Source organism: Colias eurytheme, chromosome 17 (assembly GCF_061535395.1).
Source record: "Colias eurytheme isolate Ceu_HAF_F1 chromosome 17, ilColEury1 Martin Lab GWU primary, whole genome shotgun sequence".
NCBI lineage: Eukaryota > Metazoa > Arthropoda > Insecta > Lepidoptera > Pieridae > Colias > Colias eurytheme.
This window is the reverse complement of record NC_142996.1, coordinates 1,447,929-1,467,484: the sequence shown is the minus strand read 5'-3', so window position 1 is coordinate 1,467,484 and position 19,556 is coordinate 1,447,929. Positions and strand designations below refer to the sequence as shown.

The 19,556-nt window shown below is 33.1% G+C and overlaps 3 protein-coding genes across 3 annotated transcripts; 2 read left to right on the top strand and 1 right to left on the bottom strand.

Moving 5' to 3' along the window:
* Positions 1-425: 425 nt before the first annotated feature.
* On the top strand, positions 426-4,880 carry LOC149900991 (uncharacterized; the record flags this gene model as incomplete). The annotated part of the gene is made up of 3 exons (XM_090111986.1): positions 426-951; positions 4,201-4,328; positions 4,762-4,880. Coding segments are annotated over 3 exons (693 nt in total), but the record flags the coding sequence as incomplete, so codon positions are not given.
* A 1,545-nt stretch (positions 4,881-6,425) lies between these two features.
* LOC149900990 (uncharacterized) lies at positions 6,426-8,099 on the top strand. The gene is made up of 2 exons (XM_090111890.1): positions 6,426-6,607; positions 7,220-8,099. The coding sequence occupies exons 1-2, from the start codon at positions 6,426-6,428 to the stop codon at positions 7,698-7,700; spliced, it is 663 nt and encodes a 220-aa protein (XP_089968016.1). The 3' UTR covers positions 7,701-8,099.
* A 2,150-nt stretch (positions 8,100-10,249) lies between these two features.
* Positions 10,250-19,502, bottom strand: nmd (no mitochondrial derivative). Its single transcript, XM_090111803.1, has 8 exons — positions 19,171-19,502; positions 18,277-18,385; positions 17,725-17,869; positions 16,535-16,702; positions 15,030-15,158; positions 13,430-13,569; positions 12,341-12,469; positions 10,250-11,626 (listed from the first exon to the last, which is right to left on the bottom strand). Exons 1-8 carry the CDS (start codon positions 19,341-19,343, stop codon positions 11,465-11,467), a joined length of 1,155 nt encoding a protein of 384 aa, XP_089967929.1. The 5' UTR covers positions 19,344-19,502; the 3' UTR covers positions 10,250-11,464.
* Between the last annotated feature and the right edge of the window lie 54 nt (positions 19,503-19,556).

Genomic DNA, 19,556 nt, shown 5'->3' with positions numbered 1-19,556 from the left:
AGAAAGCTTGTCTTTAAATTAACTAAACATTATTAAAATCAAGTTTTCTTATTATAGTGCTGACTGGTGGAAGATTTTATGGGGTTCCCCTTTACTTGCAGAAGATTTCGGACTCTACAGCCTACACGCGCTCAGTTTATCGAGAAATTTCCTATCTATTTCTATTATTAGCTTTATCATTTTCCAAATCTATTTCCTTGATCCTTCAGCGAGTAATTCAAGCAATAAATTAAAATCTAAAAGATGTTATTGAATGATATAAATATATTAGTTATATAATGAGGAAGTGATACAATTCTTAATACATAAAATTAAGAATATTATGCTTATAATATTACGTGAAATTGAAATGTATAAATATTTTATAATTTTTGAATAAGTTTTAGACGCAGACTGAACGAAGACTTTTTCCAGCTGACAACTAAATAAATGAATATTTCCCATGCTTATCTATTGCTTATCCCTTTAGGTGCGGTATTTGTGGCGATGCCTACAACCTGCCCCGACCGAGACCCCATGAGCTCGGCGGTGAATACGGTCGAGGTACCATCGTAGACACTTACGAATCTGGTCAGATTATAGAAGCTACCGTAGAAATCACAGCTTACCACAAAGGCTATTGGTACTTCAAAATTTGTCCACACCCTGAAAAGGAAGCTAATCAGAAATGCTTCGACCAATATCCCTTGGAATTAGTAGACGGAGGCCAGCTTTACTTCCCACCAAAAGGCGGGAAATTTACTCTTAAATACCGTCTTCCCAAAGGATTGTCTTGCAAGCACTGCATCATTCAGTGGAGATACGTAGCTGGCAATAATTGGGGATTTTGTAACAACGGCACACAGGGTTTAGGGTGCGGTGATCAGGAAACCTTCGGAGCTTGCTCTGATGTATCCATTACTCCAGTAAAGCATATTGATGTAGAATCCAAACCTGTGGAGCTATTCGCAGGTGAGAATCACGAGTAACTAACACGACTAATCAGTATGGCTCGTTGGTATGTCTGGTGTATTTGATTTGCAACTTTCATTAGAAACGTGTTTTAAATTATTTACTAGGAAGATACGAGAAAGTTCTCATTTCTGGAGATTTTTCGCAGTGCACTATGTAGTTGAAAGTGTTCTTAATTAAAGTTTGTTTAGTAATCTTATGCAACAATTGTAAATTGACAAGTGGAGATTGTTTACGGTGAGGCGGCGAAAATTTCTCCAAGTTTGTTGTTTTATGCAAATTGAATTTTAATATGCCGGTATTTATTCAAATGAAAAATAGACGATGGTGATGTAATATAAGTATTAATAATATATACATATTATATAAAAAATTATTTTGCATTTATTTGAAATTTGAATTTACTTTACTGTTAGCTAAATGTTATCCGTCTGGAGGCATTGTTAATAACAAGGTGGGCGGACATTGCACAGTGCAGATGACTGATATTGTATACCTATTAGTTATTACCTATGTACAAATGAATTGTTTCTTAAAATCATTATCACACAAGATCGTGTCATTCAAAATCAATAATTACTAATCTCCTTCAGAAATAAGATCCGTCGACTTCAAAAACTGAGGAAGGTTTTCAACTCGTCTCTTTTGTGTAACGTATAAGTTTTTCATGATTATTTTTCGTTTGGTCCAGATCTAGGAAGCAGTAGGTAGTTAGTATATTCTAAAGAAGAAAGAAGAAGAACCCTATGAACTTTGTCGGCGAACCAAACTAAGATTGTTTTGTTAAAATATTATTTAATTCACGCTTGCTATTGTGAAAGTTGCATATCCTTATCACTAATCACTAAATTGGCGGGTATCTTTTATGTTTGGAGCATTATCGACAATAATAAACATTATTTATTTAAACAATTCAGTCTTTGATTACAGCGTTATATTTTATTACTTCCAAGATTGGATTTAGATAACCATAATCATAATCCAGAGAGCCTTAACCTTTCAAAACAGATTGTTTTTCTTTATTTATAACTTCGTTATTAGAGCTTAGTATTAAATCTCAAACTTAGTGGTGGCCAGATTATTTTATAAATAAATAATGTTTATAGTTATATTTTTATTATTATCTTCTATCACATATGTTTTTTATTAAGAATCGTCATCTACTAGGTATTGTAAATATATAGTTAATACAAATAAAATTAAAAGCTCTACATTTGATTAAATTTAAAATATTTTAGGTAACTACCTATAAGTTTTATTGCCACAAATTTCAGTTTTCAGCTAGAAGCCGATTGGGCCAAATAAAGTATAAAAGCATTAGGAACCATATATCTAAATAAGTTCCTCCCTAAAATCCTTCATTCCTCAATTTCTGATCAGGATCTAGATTCTATTCTATAAATCCTAATTCCTATTTTAATACAAAATATATATTATATTTTCATATATTACTAATATTAATTACAATTAACTAGTAGGTAACCACTTGTTTAATATTGTCAAGTGCCAGTAGCTAGAAATATTTATGATGTAGGTATTATAGATAGGTGCTTCTAACCCTAGAATGGTAATTGCAATTTATATTTCCTATGACAATTTTAACTTACTGACCGCACAATTTATCGCTTGAGTTGTTTTACACAGCTGTGGTATTAGCTACCAATTCACTTTTTTCGTTCACGTATTAGATCAATACAATTGCTTTGATACCTACCTGCTTCTAGAACTAACACCGATATAACTCGAGAACTATTGAAACCATAAGAACCTTTCGTTTGGGAAATTTGTCTTCACTCTGAAGAGTATAAAAAAACTATATTAAGGAAACTTCATGAGGTGGTACAAAGATTGACTGCTTACTAATACTACTAGTAATTAGTGTGTAGTATTATATTATTATCTGTGCTAATATACACAGTTCTGTCACAGACATGATACATACAATCTGACGAAATGAATTCTTACGAATTACGACTTCGATGAAATATGAATCGATTGAGGATTAACTTAAATCTATTTTGGCTAATTTGTAGTTTTTTTTTCTGAAAGATACCTATAAGGAATAAATGATCTCATGATCATTTATTCCTCTTCCTCATGGATATCATGTTTATGGCAAGGCAGAGGTAAAAAGAGCAGGAACCATTCTTAACCTAAGTAAATGACTAAGATTGTTAGTGTAGAGTCACATCGCTACACACTTAACTAGGTGTGTTGAACAAGTCTTAGAAATAGAAAGCTTGTCTTTAAATTAACTAAACATTATTAAAATCAAGTTTTCTTATTATAGTGCTGACTGGTGGAAGATTTTATGGGGTTCCCCTTTACTTGCAGAAGATTTCGGACTCTACAGCCTACACGCGCTCAGTTTATCGAGAAATTTCCTATCTATTTCTATTATTAGCTTTATCATTTTCCAAATCTATTTCCTTGATCCTTCAGCGAGTAATTCAAGCAATAAATTCCCACCATTCAATGAATGTATCGATAAGAATGACACATGTAATGCTCATAGCAATGTGATTATCTTTATGTCGTGATATAATTTAGATAACTAGTTAGTGAACTTAACCTAGCGGCTGTTGGAAATTGACCGATAGCTTAAAGAATGAGTGACGTCACTATAATCACTATGCCATACGATAGAAGTGCAATTTCACTCTTTTATGCACAGCTTTTATGATACCTATTGTTAAAAATATACATACGGAAAGCATAAACATAGATACAAAATTGTTAAGGCTTCCAAAAGGAAGTGGTCCAATAAAGTAATAATTTTAACAATATTGTACCTTATATAGATGTTGATTCTCGTAATTTTATGAAAGCTATATACTTAATACTTTTATCGTAAACATTTACGATTAAATTATTCAATGATTCTTCGAATTATACGTAGATATTCGAAACTTCGGAAGAATAATTTTCCGATTGATACTTTTTATGAAGTGTAGATTTAGTTATTTATCGCACTGTAGGTAGATATAAATTGAATTGAATTGATTTTAACATGATTGTCCAAAATAGGAGCGTTTTATTTTAGAACATAATAGTTATTTTCATACATTAATCGTTTTATGTTTATGAGTTTCTACATAAATTCTGAAATTCTTTAGAAATCGGATTTGAAGAGAGAAGGAAGTTGGTTGTTCTTAACAATAAAAGTTTCAAAAATATATAATAAGCAAGGGTTGTATTTAAATATCTGCAACATATCGAAGTATATCCACATATAAATTTATTCAACAGGATTGTACAAGCTGTTGCAAAAAGCAAATGTTGCGCCGTACACCACAAAACCTAAACGGAAGCATCCATTCAGGAAGAAAAACCACCGGAAGCCAAGATCGAAAACTAAATCGAAAAAGAGGAAAAAGGTAATCTTATGTTAATTATATTTTAAGCTCCACCTACTGGCACATAATATGCGGTTCCCATTATCTGCTAGCTGCATATTTATACCTAATGAGAATTAAATAGGTAGTAATGTGGATGTTGGTTTATGTCTATTTCCTATTCTATAGTAGTCTATTTATTGTAATTTCCAACTACCAATGAAAAATATGCTAAGAGCTAGCGCGCAAGAGCAACTCTTGTCTCCGCAACTATTTTGTCTCTCCCCACAACTCTATGGGCTAATAAAAAAGTCTCCCGGCAGTTGCGTCGCTGCGTGCGCGCACTTTCTGCGCGCTAGCTCACCATTGAAAGATAAATGAAACGAAAAATAATGTACTATTTTCTTTTTAATTGTAACGAAAACCGTTTAGAATTTGAGTGACTTTAATACTTACCTGTAATTTCTATTTTCAGACCAAAAGAGGCGATTCTTGGCTATCACACTGGTTATAAAGAAGTTCCACTAATAAACTATTTGATAGTTAATGGTTCAAGAAGAAAATAAAGAAGAAAACATACCAAATGAAAAATGAATAATTGTAATATTTAATAACTGTTATAATTTAATTATTTAACGATTAAGAATAAATTGTAGGTACCTAATTTAACTTTTGTTTTTCATTAAGTCCTTGCCTACTCAATATTTAGGTACTTCCCGAATTTCCTTGTAAGATAAGATACCTATAGATACCTATATAGTCCATATTATTGATCTTATAAGAAACAGGAGAAATATATTTCTTACACATAGATAGAGATAGATAATTCTTTATTGCACACACACAAGATTTACAATAAACACAGAAAAAGACAAATAGGTGCAAGTATGTACAAATGGCGGCCTTATCGCTAGGCAGCGATCTCTTCCAGACTACCATTAATATTAACAGGAAAACACATTTAAAGGAGGTGGATGAGCAAAAATTATTGCGTTGGGAAAAATAAATTTTAACATATACATATTATAACGAATTTGCTCTAATAATCATAATCTCATAATACGAAGGAGCTTTTACAATCATCGCTGCAACTAAATCAGTAATTAGAATATGCTGAGTAGTTGACAATATTAGCTAACCAATTTACGTTACTTGAAATCTCCGTTTGTAACGCTTTCACTGCGAACCCGCTAAACCGATTTTGGTGGAATTTGATATGGTCGAAGGGCCAGTTATTATCTCAATAACATGAATTCTTCATATTCTTATAAGTACCTTTATTTCTTCATTTATATTAAGTATTAGTAAATAATTAAATTATAAATAATTACCTTTGTTTTTTTTTCATTTAGGTATATTATTAAACAATAAACATTTAAAGTAATTAATTGTTTAATTAAATATTCCTGTCACATAATTGAACAGTAAATTGCAAAACGACGATGGACGAAGAAAGTCTGTATCTAAGGAACGTCAGCTCCTATGAGTGCAATTTTACGTGTAAGTTTTAAAACAATACAAGATTAAGAAAAGGAAAACACAAAGCGGTCACATAAAATAAGTTTTATGCTCCTTTATCGTGTTTCGATTGAATTGTTTTATCTTTTAATCGATAACTCCTAATCCTCTCATATAAATAGAATGGAATAGAAAATATATTCGCCAGTAATCGCAAGTGTAACAGGATTCCAATTTGCAAAAGAAAGTGTTTATCAAAATATAACGGTAAGATTCATTTGTGTTTTTTGAATATTCATACTTAACTTGATTCATTATTTTTAAGTGTTAAAATTAAATCCTTAAAATATTGTAAAAAAAGTTTGGTGTATATTTAAATAATCAACCCTATTTTTTGTGGTGTGCTCTATAAAAAAATGTAAAACGCTTTGAAGTAACTAGGTTCAAAGCATCCAAAAGCAAAAGTATTTTCAATGGCAAGTGAATAAATGTTACTTTAAATCATTTTAATTGTATCCACCATCATCTCAGCAAGCCAGTATCACGACAAAGCTTTTTAAATTCTTTAATTACCTTCGGAAATGCTCATCGGATATTACCGACGCAAAATAATGTTACTACCATAATTCATAATATTCTAATAATTCTGATACGTAGTTTACGATCTCAAATAACATTTAGATGCTGTGGCAAACCCTCACTCTGGCTTCCCTAGTGGTGACAGTGTTAGGTCACGGACGGGTATGGGAGCCCCCGGGCAGAGCTACCATGTGGAGGGTCGGGTTTTCAGCACGAGCCAACTACGATGATAACGGCTTGAACTGCGGCGGCTTCAGCAAGCAATATGGAGCTAATAACGGAAAGTAAGTTGGGAGTTGTAATTGTGAAGTTTTTTGTGACATGATATGATATTGAAAGCAGTGTAGTAAGAATTCAGTAATCTTGACTGTAACGTCGCATTGAAGTGAGCTGTGAGGTCAGTTTTTCAATAATATACAAAGGTACTAAATGAATGATAATTATTGGTAAGAGTCATGTTTTAGATAAGAAAGGAGTAAGGTTCTTCACGTAGGTAGATACCTTCTAAAGTTAAAACTGACCGTCCTAAAGAATCTATGTACCTATGCTTAAATAATTTAATAATAAATTTTAATTTTTTTTTTTCGATCCATCAATAATTACTCAAATAATAATGTACAAATTGGACACTATATGCTTTTAGTAATTATTACTGAATTTAAGTTACGTAGCACGATTTTTCACTTAAAATATAAAGCAGCAAGGGCGATTAAAAAAAGACGGGTTGCACTCCGGCAGAAGTGAAAACTTGATTATTAACGTTGAGCATGTTTTATATCCATCCGTCTTACGTTTTTTCGATCAGGTCACGTGTCCTGACGCGAGTTTAATATTTTAAAAAGTGCTCAACGCCGCTAAAGAAGTTTTCACTTCAAAAATCTCTATATTTTTTTAAGATGTGGCGTATGCGGCGACGACTACAGCATAACACCACCACGACCTCATGAGCTCGGCGGCGTTTACGGCCAAGGTTCCATTGTTGCCAAATACCTGTCTGGTCAAATTATAGAAACCTCCGTCGAAATTACCGCATACCACAAAGGGCATTGGGAATTTAAGATCTGCCCTGATCCAACTAACGAAGTAGACCAAGCTTGCTTCGACAAATACCCCCTAGAGATGGAAAGCGGTGGGAAAGACTATTACCCTCCTGGAGTAGGTACTTATACCGTCAGATACAGGTTACCGATTGGTCTATCTTGCGAACATTGTGTTCTTCAGTGGCGGTACGTAGCTGGTAACAACTGGGGTAACTGCGGTAATGGAACAAGTGGCCTGGGGTGTGGTGACCAAGAAAACTTCCTAGCTTGTTCGGATATAAGTATTGAGCCCGGATTTATCGAAGTAGATAGCATGCCTGTGGAAGTATCTCCTTAGGGCTGATTTTGTATCCTAGGTTACAACTTATTCGTTGAATAATGTATAAGGCAAACATTCCAAAGATGTGTTCTAACTACCTACCGGTCTTTTGATATATTACAAGTGACCTTTTTATATTATCGTGTAATACTTTATTGGATGGATAAGTTATAACCAAGGATTGTAACTTGCCCTAAAACTCTTGACAAGACTTAATGCTCAGTATTTTGAATTTGAATTTAACACTGCCTGTTAATGTTGTTTATATTTATTGATACCTTTTAGTATTGTTCTTTAGTTACATTAAAGTTATGAAGACTGTTGTTTTTGGCATTTAATATCTTTATTGTTAACTTGGTTTAACTTTTCTAACACGGCGGTGTTTTGTTTTGTGTAAATAAATGTCATTTTTTATAATCTACTTTTTATTTCAAAACACATATCCTTAATTTAAATCAATCAATTCGTATATTATAAGCTATAACGTGCTATAGCACTACAATGACTTATCTTTTCGCACTTAATTAAGTAACTTTAAAAAAAATATATTTTTTAATATAAATTTAATATTAATATATAAATAAATTTAATAATGGTTCTTCTTATTCAAATACTTTCAGTTATCATGGAGGTTTTATAACTTCGTTTTCGTATACTTTCATTACCACCAACGACATCTCATTACAACTAAAATTTATAAAATAAAACACATTTCTTTCAATAGCTGTTTATTTATTTCCCTTTATTTACAAACAGGTTTCACTTTCTACAATATAAAGCAGTGATAACTCAAGATTGTTGAGTTTCCTTATACATACACGATAGTGCAATATTGCAACGCTTTAAAGCCCTTACTAATAAACATGTTCTATCTCCCTCTAACTCACGTAAAACGTATGAGAAGTAAAAGAGACAACTGCTGATATTGGAAAAAAATAGAATGAAGATTTTGTTTGTTTGTATGGTTTAATACGCCTATCTCAGGAACTGCGATTAAAAATTATTTCAGTGTTAGATAATCAGTTTATCAAGGAAAGCTATAATATATCATTTCACTATAAGACCAATAGGAGCGGAACAAAAAGCGGTTTAAAATCCACAGGGCATAGCTAGTTATTCTATATTGTTCCGATATCATGTTATCTCATTCTCTCTTACATGAAATGTTATAAGAGTAAAAGGGACGAAGGTATTAAAATAAACATGTTTATTAGTGTGACTGTAAGTTTCTACTAGTCCGTGATAAATAAAATCACTTACATATTTGAGATTTAAGTAGATGACACTCTTAGAATACATTTTAAATTTGCTTTTTTTTTAAATAGTATTATATTATATATGGTGTTTTGTGCAACTTTCACACAAATAATAATTTAAAAATTATTACCCGTTTATATAATAGTATTTTTGCAGCTATATTTACTATACTCTCGTAGTTCTTATTTATTATATCCTACCCAAAGGTTGCCTGGTCGACATCGTTTATAAGCGACAAGGTTACCTTTTCTAACGATAGCCTCGTATAGAATTTAAGTAACAATTATTTATATTAATATCCGAAAACACAACCACATTTAAATTTTACTTTAGCGGTTTGCTTTTCATTGTCTTAAGAAAAAATGAAGTATTGCCTTATTTAGAATCACATTTTAAAATAATAAATGCGAAAGTGTTTGTCTGTCCGTGTATCACGTCATAACTGAGGAAACGACTATATTAATTTAATAAAAATGTATATGGGAATAGATGTTTATTTTTTGTAGGCATATACGGGGCGAGTAACTAGTCTATTTTAGATCACTCATTTCACAAATGATTATTGCATTTATATTTGTCTTTGTATATCTAACAATAATACAGTTTAAACATTCCGTAAATCCAATATTTTTATAAGCGTGATAGGATTTTTAAAAATCAATAAGCAATAACAACGAACACAGCCAGCACCTAAATGATCATAAACACAGCTTCATCTTGAGAGCATTAAAGTTTACATTTTCGAGAAGGAAATATTATATATAATAATATATAATATTATATTCTTAAACAAATGGTCACGATTAAAAAAAAAAATAATAGATATTTTTCAAAAACAATTTCTCATTTTTCGTTAAGAATTTATTTGGAAATAATTAAAACTCGTTTGTTTGACCGTAGTTTCGATAGTTTAATTTAATTTACTTGTAATTATGCATAGCAAATCTTCAACTTTCAATATAATATAACAGTGCATAAAATTTCAATAAGTGAATTTACATCGCCACAATTATTGGCACGGATTATAAATTGTTTTTTTTTTATTATTTAAAATTTCAAGTACTAAATTTATATTTTATATCGCCACTATTATTGGCACGGACTATACATAATTTTTAAAGTGAAACTTTTATTACATCGTCTCAAACTGTTTGGTCTGTGTGGCGCATGTCGCGTGTATCGCGGCTGCCGAGTAGGTATACCTACTCGGCAGCCGACCGTCACGCGACATGCGCTACACAAAGCAGTGTTCGGAACCGTTCGAACAGTTTCACTTTTACCGTGGTTTCATAAAACCACACAACATTTTTTTTAATAACCCTTTATTGCTCTAAGATTTATCTTGTAAAATGCATTCTATACATCTACCGCCTAACAACAACATCGTCATCTATAATCGTAATTATCTATCTAATAATCTGAAATTTCTCAAAATTTTTTTATCCAAATATTTTACCTTACAAAACCGCCCTGCGGCTGTAACAATCATATTACATACAAAATAATATAAGCCAACCTATACATAAATACTGACATATAAACGATATTAGAGAACTAGAAAATGAACGAGAAAAAGAATTTAAAAGATATCCTAATCAAATAACATCATACCCCGAAATTTAAAAGAAACTATCGAATAAAAATTCGTCCGCGCACATATTTCACAAATCGGTTGGGACGGAAAAACTATTTATAAAGTAAAAACCTGACCTTTATAACAACCATTTTACAATCAAGCCAAACCATCCCAAACGATATAATACAAACATAAGAATTCCATATTCAAACTGTTCTATGCTAAAAAGATCCCAATAGATAAAAAAAGATTTAAAAAAATTTGTGAAAATAAGTTCAACACAAGCAAAGCAATAGATTTAAAAATAAACAAGAGTCTACATCTTATTTCACTAAAATTCTCATGACTATTCAAAATCAAACTTTGAAAACAAACACAACATTTTAAAATGGAACACAAATACAGAAACATGGAAACCGCAAATAATATCAACAGATTAAAAAACGTAACATCGAGCCTGGAGCCTTCGATGCCGTTCCCATTGGCTACTAGAAGCTTCCCGAACAATCTAGAACGTTTAATATACATTTCAAAAATAGAACAATGGAACGTCTTCGCGACTTCCGTATCATTTCCATTGGCTACTAGAAGCTTCTAGAACGTTCTAGAATGTCTAACAGATTTTAAAATAAAAATAGAACAATGCCTTACTTCGAGACTTCGATTATGTTTCCATTGGCTACTAGAAGCTTTTAGAACGTTCTAGAATTTCTAACAGATTTTAAAAATAGAACAATGCCTTACTTCGAGACTTCGATTATGTTTCCATTGGCTACTAGAAGCTTCTAGAACGTTAAACAGATTTCAAAAACGGAACAATAGAACATCTTACGCATTCGATCGTTTCCATTGGTTAGAAGCTTCTAGAATGTTCTAGAACGTTTAATAGACTTCCATTGGCTACTAGAAGCTTCTAGAATGTTCTAGAATGTTCTAGAACGTTCTCGAACTAGTCGAGTTCGAGTCGCATGCTTGGTGCAAGAGAACCGCATTGAATTTTAGACTCCTTAAGTTTTCCGAGCGCGTTCTTGAGATCGTCCATTGTGATCGGCCTCATTGCGTCCGCGTATTCATCGTCCGACTCCGATACGTTCGATCTGTTGTCCTTTGTCTGTAAATGATTAAATTAAATTGTAAGGCTTGCAGTTTATATTTGGAAGAGGTTTTAATCTTTGCTGTGGTTAATTAAGGTTTTGAACTTTTGCAGATGACAATTAAAAACATATACGGTTACGTTATATATGGTTACATATTTTTGACATTTTAACAAACTAGAGAAACACATGGATATAAAAGTAAGTATGTACAACTCATTGAGATAATATTACTACGTATGGAGGAGACACCACGAACAAAATCTGTGCGCCAAGCGCGGCGGCGCGGGGCGCATTTTTTTGCTCTAAGTTTTAAAAATTATTATCTAGTTAAGTACTTACCGATGAAAAGTTATTCCTTTGCACTTTTCCGTATTATTTGTATTATTTGTGCAATATCGTTACACACACGAAGGCATATTTAATGCGTTTCACTTTAAAACAAATAAAAAATGAGCGTGACGTTCGCGCCAATGAGCGATCAAGCGACTGAGTGCAGTTAAGCCATATGGCTTATGGTGAGCGGAACATAAGTGATGTAGGCGGTGTCGTCTCCATATGTACATATATCTCAATGATACAACTAAAGCAATCTCACAGTTTTCAAGTTAAATAAAGAAACAAAAGAAAGAATCAAGTTTTGAAAAATTAAATACTTTTTCAACTATTTTAGAATAGAGCATCACAAAAATTAATACACTTATTATTATAATTAATATAGACTTATTTACCATTTCCTCCCTAGCGAGTTCCTCCCTTGCGTAATCCCTCACACGATACACGGCCGCTTGTCGGCACACTTCGTGTAAATCTGACCCGGAGAAACCCTCCGTGCACGCTGCTAATTTCTTGTAGTCGATCTGTGAGATTATTGTGTTGTTGTCATATGGTATTATAACAGAGTAAAAATTGAAAAAAGTTGAATTTTGAAAGTTTGAAAGTACGAAAATTGTCATTTAAACTAAAAAAAAATGTTTAGTTCAAAAACGTTAATTTTTCTTTATGGGAATGCGAACGGCGCATATGTATGTACTGTTGAATGAAAATACTGCCTTCGATTTGATTAAAAGCTTGATGAGCATGACACAGCTAACATACTTATAAACTTTGATGATATAATTTTATAATCCAGACTAGCTTTCCACCCGCGGCTTCGCCCGCGTTTTCAGAGAAAACTCCGCATAGGTCCCTTTCCCGTGGGATTTCCGGGATAAAACCTATCCTATCTCTCAAGTTGGATCGAACTGCACATGGTGTGCGAATTTTATTATAATCGGTTAAGTGGTTTAGGAGTCCATTGAGGACAAACATTGTTACACGAGATTTATATATATTAGAGATATTGAGTTTTTCAATAAAAGATTGAAAGATGAGTACGGCTGAAGCGCGAATACCACGCGGCGTAAGCCACTCTAACGCCCCGCCCTGAACCAATTCTACATCATACGCAAAATCTTATAACTATATCTTTTATACTTTGCTCACTCACAGTATTATGATTGTTATTGGTGTACCTTTTAATTGGCGTATTGAATTGTTAATGTTATATCTAGTGTAAGTTTAGCTGTAAGGTACCTTTACATAAATAAATAAAATAATAAAAAAAAAGACGGGTTGCACTCCGGCAGTGCCGGCAGAAGTGAAAACTTGATTATTAACGTTGAGCATGTTTGATATCCATCCGTCTTACCTTTTTTCGATCAGGACATGTGTCCTGACGCGAGTTTAAGATTTTATACCCAACGCCGCTAAAGAAGTTTCACTTCAACAAATAAAATAAATAAATAAAACGGCTGAGCCGATAGTGATGCGACACTCACATCGGCAGCGAGGGGCTCCTGGTGCAGGATGAGCTGCAGGATGCGCTCGCGCTGCGGCTCGCTCGGCATCGGCACGTGGAACGTGGCCGGCATGCGGCGCTGGATCGCCTTGTCCAGGTCCTGCGGCCGGTTCGTGGCCCCTGTAAACACACATACACACATATTATATTATACTACGTATACACGGTTTCACCCCCGTGGCCTGTTGGTCGTAGCGTGATGGTATATAACCTATAGCCTTCCTCGATAAATGAGCTATCTAACACCGAAAGAATTTTTCAAATCGGACCAGTAGTTCCCGAGATTAGCGCGTTCAAACAAACAAACAAACAAACTCTTCAGCTTTATAATATTAGTATAGATTATATATATATGTCGCAGGCAAATTGTATAATCTCGCCGTTTACAAATGCTCGGCATTTTGTAAAATGCTGAGGATTTACTTTTTCCAAAATTCTACAAAAAGAGGGTCGCGAGCCGACGGAGCCCCACTACGTGGTGCTCTTATTTCTGTGTAGTTTTAAAAACACGAACCTAACCTATAGTCGAGCCAATTTAATAGGCAACATTTGACGTCTATCAATTTTATCTTCGAAGAGAGGTAAACTGCTTAAAAACATTGATGAAAGTGAATTAATCGATACGGACTTGAAACATTTGTCAATCGAACTTGAAACACATGTCAATTTTAAAATTCTTCAGGCGAATCCCTGTCCCAGTAATATACTTTATTTCATAAATTTAAGGAGCAAAATAAGACAAGTATCTACATAATTAAAAAAACACAACGCATTTATTAATTTATGATGATTTTTATTCACAAGTAATCAATGCATTCGATTCTAGATGTCAGATTTCGATTTTTAGAGTAACGTCTCTGGTATTTAAAAAGAAAAAAGGTTTACTGACACAAAATTGTAGCGACGTCAGTTCTTTAAATCAGAAATTGTTTATTATGACGTTTAGAATGGTTTATCAGTAAAATCAAGTCTTAAAATTACTTGTATCGGTCATTATTATTATAAACTAGCGGTCCGCCCCGGCTTCGCCCGTGGTACATGTTTACGTTTTCTCTACGTAAGAACCATCCTCGTACTTCAAGGAATATAATAAAAAAAGAATTATCGAAATCGGTTCAGCCGTTCTCGAGTTATGCGCTTACCAACACATTTTGGGATTCATTTTTATATATAAGATGTGTAATCGTAATTGAAAAAAGTTAAGCAAATGTGCAGTTCTAACAAAACGAAATATCATGTTATTCTATGTCGCCGTTACTAGGTTACATTGTTGAATTTTGTTGAACTGTCAAATGTTGCCTATTAAAATGGCTCTACTATAACCCACCCCCTTATCCATACGAAAAATATATGTGCCTGAGCATGAAAACAAAGAGACTAATCACTAGAGAACAGAATGGATTTCAAATTGAAAAATGAATTCCTTGCATCTGCGCATCAACCCGATACAGCTGAGAGCTAGACCTAATAAGATAAAAGAAGTTCCATGCATAAAAAGTTTAAATAAGTTTCGATAGTCCAAACTCTATTCATAAAGTTATAAAAGGGAGATGATTTCTTGCACAAAAGAAAACACATACCCATGATGATAACTGTGCACGACGGGTCGGTAATCAAGCCATCCCATAGTGACATGAACTGTGTCTTCATCATGGCGGTCGCCTCGTGGTCGTGCGCTGTGCGCGTGCGCAGGAATGACTCGATCTCGTCTGTGGAAATAATATTTATTAGATTTCCGCCCGCGGCTTCGCCCGCGTTTTCAAAGGAAAACCCGCATAGTTCCCGTTCCCGTGGGATTTCCGGGATAAAACCTATCCTATGTGTTAATCCAAGTTAACCTTTATATGTGTGCTAAATTTCATTTTAATCGGTTCAGTAGTTTTTACGTGAAAGAGTAACAAACATCCATACATCCATACTTACAAACTTTCGCCTTTATAATAGTATTAAGATAAGATAATTTAGCCATAACTGTTCTAGTTATTTGTGTGTATCTTTTTGTGAAATTATGTTCGAGAGTTTTTGAAGTGTACATTAACTTAACATCACATTAATGTTGGATATTAATACACTAGCTGCGCTCCGCGGTTTCACCCGCGTGGCTCTGCTCCTGTTGGTCTTAGCGTGATGATATATAGCCTATAGCCTTCCTCGATGAATGGGCCATCTAACACTGAAAGAATCGGACCACTAGTTCCTGAGATAAGCGCGTTCAAACAAACAAACAAACAAACTCTTCAGCTTTATAATCTTATATATATATATATATATAATTCTCGTGTCACAATGTTAGTCTGCATACTCCTCCGAAACGGGTGGACCGATTCTCATGAAATTTTCTGTGCATATCGGGTAAGTCTGAGAATCGGCCAACATCTATTTTTCATATGTACCACGGGCGAAGCCGGGGCGGACCGCTAGTATTAAGTATAGATTTGTAGTAATATTATAAATTATAAATGCGAACGAACGTTTGCTTGTTTCTTTCTTTCAAACCGCAACATAGTCCTTTTTGTATAGGCTACTTTTTATACATTTTTTTTGATATACAAACGTAATAGAATGGTTATAATCATAATCAAACAACATAATCTAGGTACAGGTAATACCGCATAACTAATGAAATTATGCATGGATGAATAATCTACAATAGCTTATTATGTTTCATGATATGAAATAAATATATCTTAATTTATTTTTCTCCTTTTACTTATTTTCAGTTATATACGGGAAAATACGAACTATAATATTATACCATATAGTATACCTTGTAAAAGTACTACATGAAAAAAAAAAACAAAATAATTCTACTTATCATTTTAATCAATTAAGTTTCAAGTTAAATTACTAATATTAATCTAACTTAACATGCATGATAATAAAAAAAAAATCAAAATTCTTTATTTGGAACAATAAAAACATACAATACAAAAAACTTTATGAACGATGGCACCTATAAAAGCTTAAAAAAGCTGTGGCACAGGTGCCAACGCCCGCGTCCATACATTAGAAGTTCCAGTGACTAACATTTTTACATTAATACATAATTCCAAAAGAAAAACACAAAGATATTCAAAATACTCACCAATAAACACAATACAAGGCTGCAATTTAACAGCCAGACTGAAGACAGCGGCTGCCAACTTCTGCGTCTCTCCATACCACTTGTCAGTTAGAAGAGATACATCAAGGTTTATGAAACTCATGTTCGCTTCCTTGGCGGTCGCTTTGGCAATTAGGGTCTTGCCGCAACCTGAAAAATGGTTTTAAACTATAGTTTTAACTTTTGAATATGTATAATCTTACTAGCTTTCCGCCCGCGGCTTCGCCCACTTTGTCTAAAACCTAATAAATTATATACTAAAACCTTCCTCTTGAATCACTCTATCTATTAAAAAAAAGACGGGTTGCACTCCGGGAGTGCCGGCAGAAGTGAAAACGCGCGTAGTAGAGAGGGGATAGCTGTCTACTCTCCATCCGTCTTACGCTTTTTCGATCAGGTCACGTGTCCTGACGCGAGTTTAAGATTTTATATGCATTACAGAAAAAGTGCTCAACGCCGCTAAAGAAGTTTTCACTTCAAAAAACCGCATCAAAATCCGTTGCGTAGTTTTAAAGATTTAAGCATACAAAGGGACATAGGGACAGAGAAAGCGACTTTGTTTTGTACTATGTAAAACTCTATTAATGTAAACATAAAACAATTACATGCATTTACTCCATGTAATCTTAACATATTTAATGGTAATGTGTTTTTATTCACATAACATACATAATTTTCTATAGGTCTTTAAATTTAGCCCGTATTGAAAACACATAAAATTGGGATAAAAGTTCTTACACAGATCAAATCATAAAATTAATATGCTAAGTTGTTTTTGCATATTTAAAAAGAATTTGGAGAATAGTCGGATAGTTTTATACATCTACCTATATATTACAAAAGTTTTATGATAACAATAGTTTTTCTGTTAGCTGCAGACTGTGTGTCTTGGATTTAATGTTATGTTTGTTGTTGTTTACCTATAAATATGACAGCACTATGTCTATGATTGTAATATCGAAAAGCGTTTATCTATGTTATCAGTGTATGTCATGTTGGTGATCCCTAATGAAATAAATAAATAAATAAAATGTATGTGTGTACTAGAGTACAAACGTAAGAAGTGAAACTTCTTTATGAGCTTAAAAATGTCATGCGTACGGCGTAACGCAAAAATGTTAAACTAAATTTTTATCCAACCCCGATAAAGAAGTTTCACTTCAATAACTTACCTGGTGGTCCATGTAGCAGGACACCCTTTGGCGGCTGAGTCAGTCGACTGTCAGCAAACAGTTCTCTCTTCTGTATTGGAAGTATAACTGTCTCGCGCAACTCCTTAATGAGATTGTCCAGACCGGCTATGTCTTTCCAGTTTACCTGTAATATTAAACATGATGAAAGACTGTTCTATAAGTGCTTATGTAATAGGAAAATTAATGCTAGGTATGGAATTTTCTCAAAAACTTATATAGGACTGAGATCTGTGTCTACAAAAAAGTCTTAATGATAAACAACTGAGAAGCCAGGCAGTGCATACTTCATAACATAGCTTGGCATGGGATTCCTTTAATTTATTTTAATAACATTAATGAGGTTTATAATATACATATATCCCTACATATTGTGTAATACTCTTCTAACTATTAACAGTGTACTGTGAATTTGTCAACGCAATAAGGAAAAACATAAACAATTTATAAAATTTAAACCAAAAATTAAAACATTTATATTGACTTAATTATTAATTATCATTAAGCTTCAAAAAGCACCCATTTACCACTTACATTAATTTCATCAGGCACCACAAGCTGTGAAGCAATGATCATCTCATGGTCCGTCAGCTTGTCGAGGGCCAGCGCGTGCTTGCTCCCCAGACCAGCTCTGGAAGATATCCTTAGTACATGCAAAGTCTATATTCCATATTTGTTGTAATATGAACATATTTTTTTTGTGTTTTAATATTGATAAATATGTGGCTGTAATATTGTAAAAACTGTAAGTATGAATAAGCATATCCAATTTTTACAACTTCAAATCATTTTTTCTAGATAATCTATGTGATTTCCTTGTGTCTATAAAATCATGAATTATATTTGATATTCGATTAACATTAATTAATTTTGGATTATAATGTATTGGTGATCTGTAACTATAACTTTATTTCATTTGATTTTGTCATAGGTAGGTAAGTATCATATAGTTCACTCATACAATAAGGTGTAACAAATTCCCAATTTACTAATGTTTTATTTATAATAATTATAATGATAAATAATATCAATTGAAACAATACATAGAACATTCATGATACACATTCTAATTAGAAGTTTGATAGTCAAGTTCAAATGAATAATTAATAAGTGTAGATGCAGAAGTTATAAGCAGTAGTTTACTGCTATTTTGATATTTACATATAACACGTGTAAAACTGGGCACAAAACTTATTTGGCAATGTTTTAGCAACGAAATGATACAAGTTATAATGTTATGAATGCTAAAAATAAAGGTAACAATACCATAAATAGGTTATGCTAGAAATATTTAAATCCAACATAATTCGCATGAAAGGTGCAACAAAGAAACACGTTTATTCTGTTTTTTGTGTGCATTTGAGCAGATTGCATAAGAACGCGGTATAATTTTAAAAATAAGAGTCGCATATGAAAATCGATACATACTTGCGTAACTGTTCCCGCGCTCTTTCCTCGGCTTTCTTTCGGCTCTTTGACGTGGGATCTATTTGATTCACTAGCCATTTAATAGAAAAGTATGTAACTGCAGACACAAAGGCCACACGTATTGCCATTTGGAACACATCGTTCCTTGTAAATGCAGACCCTTCCACCATCATGCCGTTAGTGAAATTTATAAATTATAAACACAAAAACTGATAGCTGTTAACTGAACCGCGATACTATGAATTTATTGAGAAAAATTAATTAAAAACAATTCACATAGCATCGCACATCTCCAATTCATGGATTTTTATTTTCATAGACAAAAATATTTGAAAGATATTTTTTCTTGAACACAAGTGTTGCCACAATCTAACCACAGAGAAAGT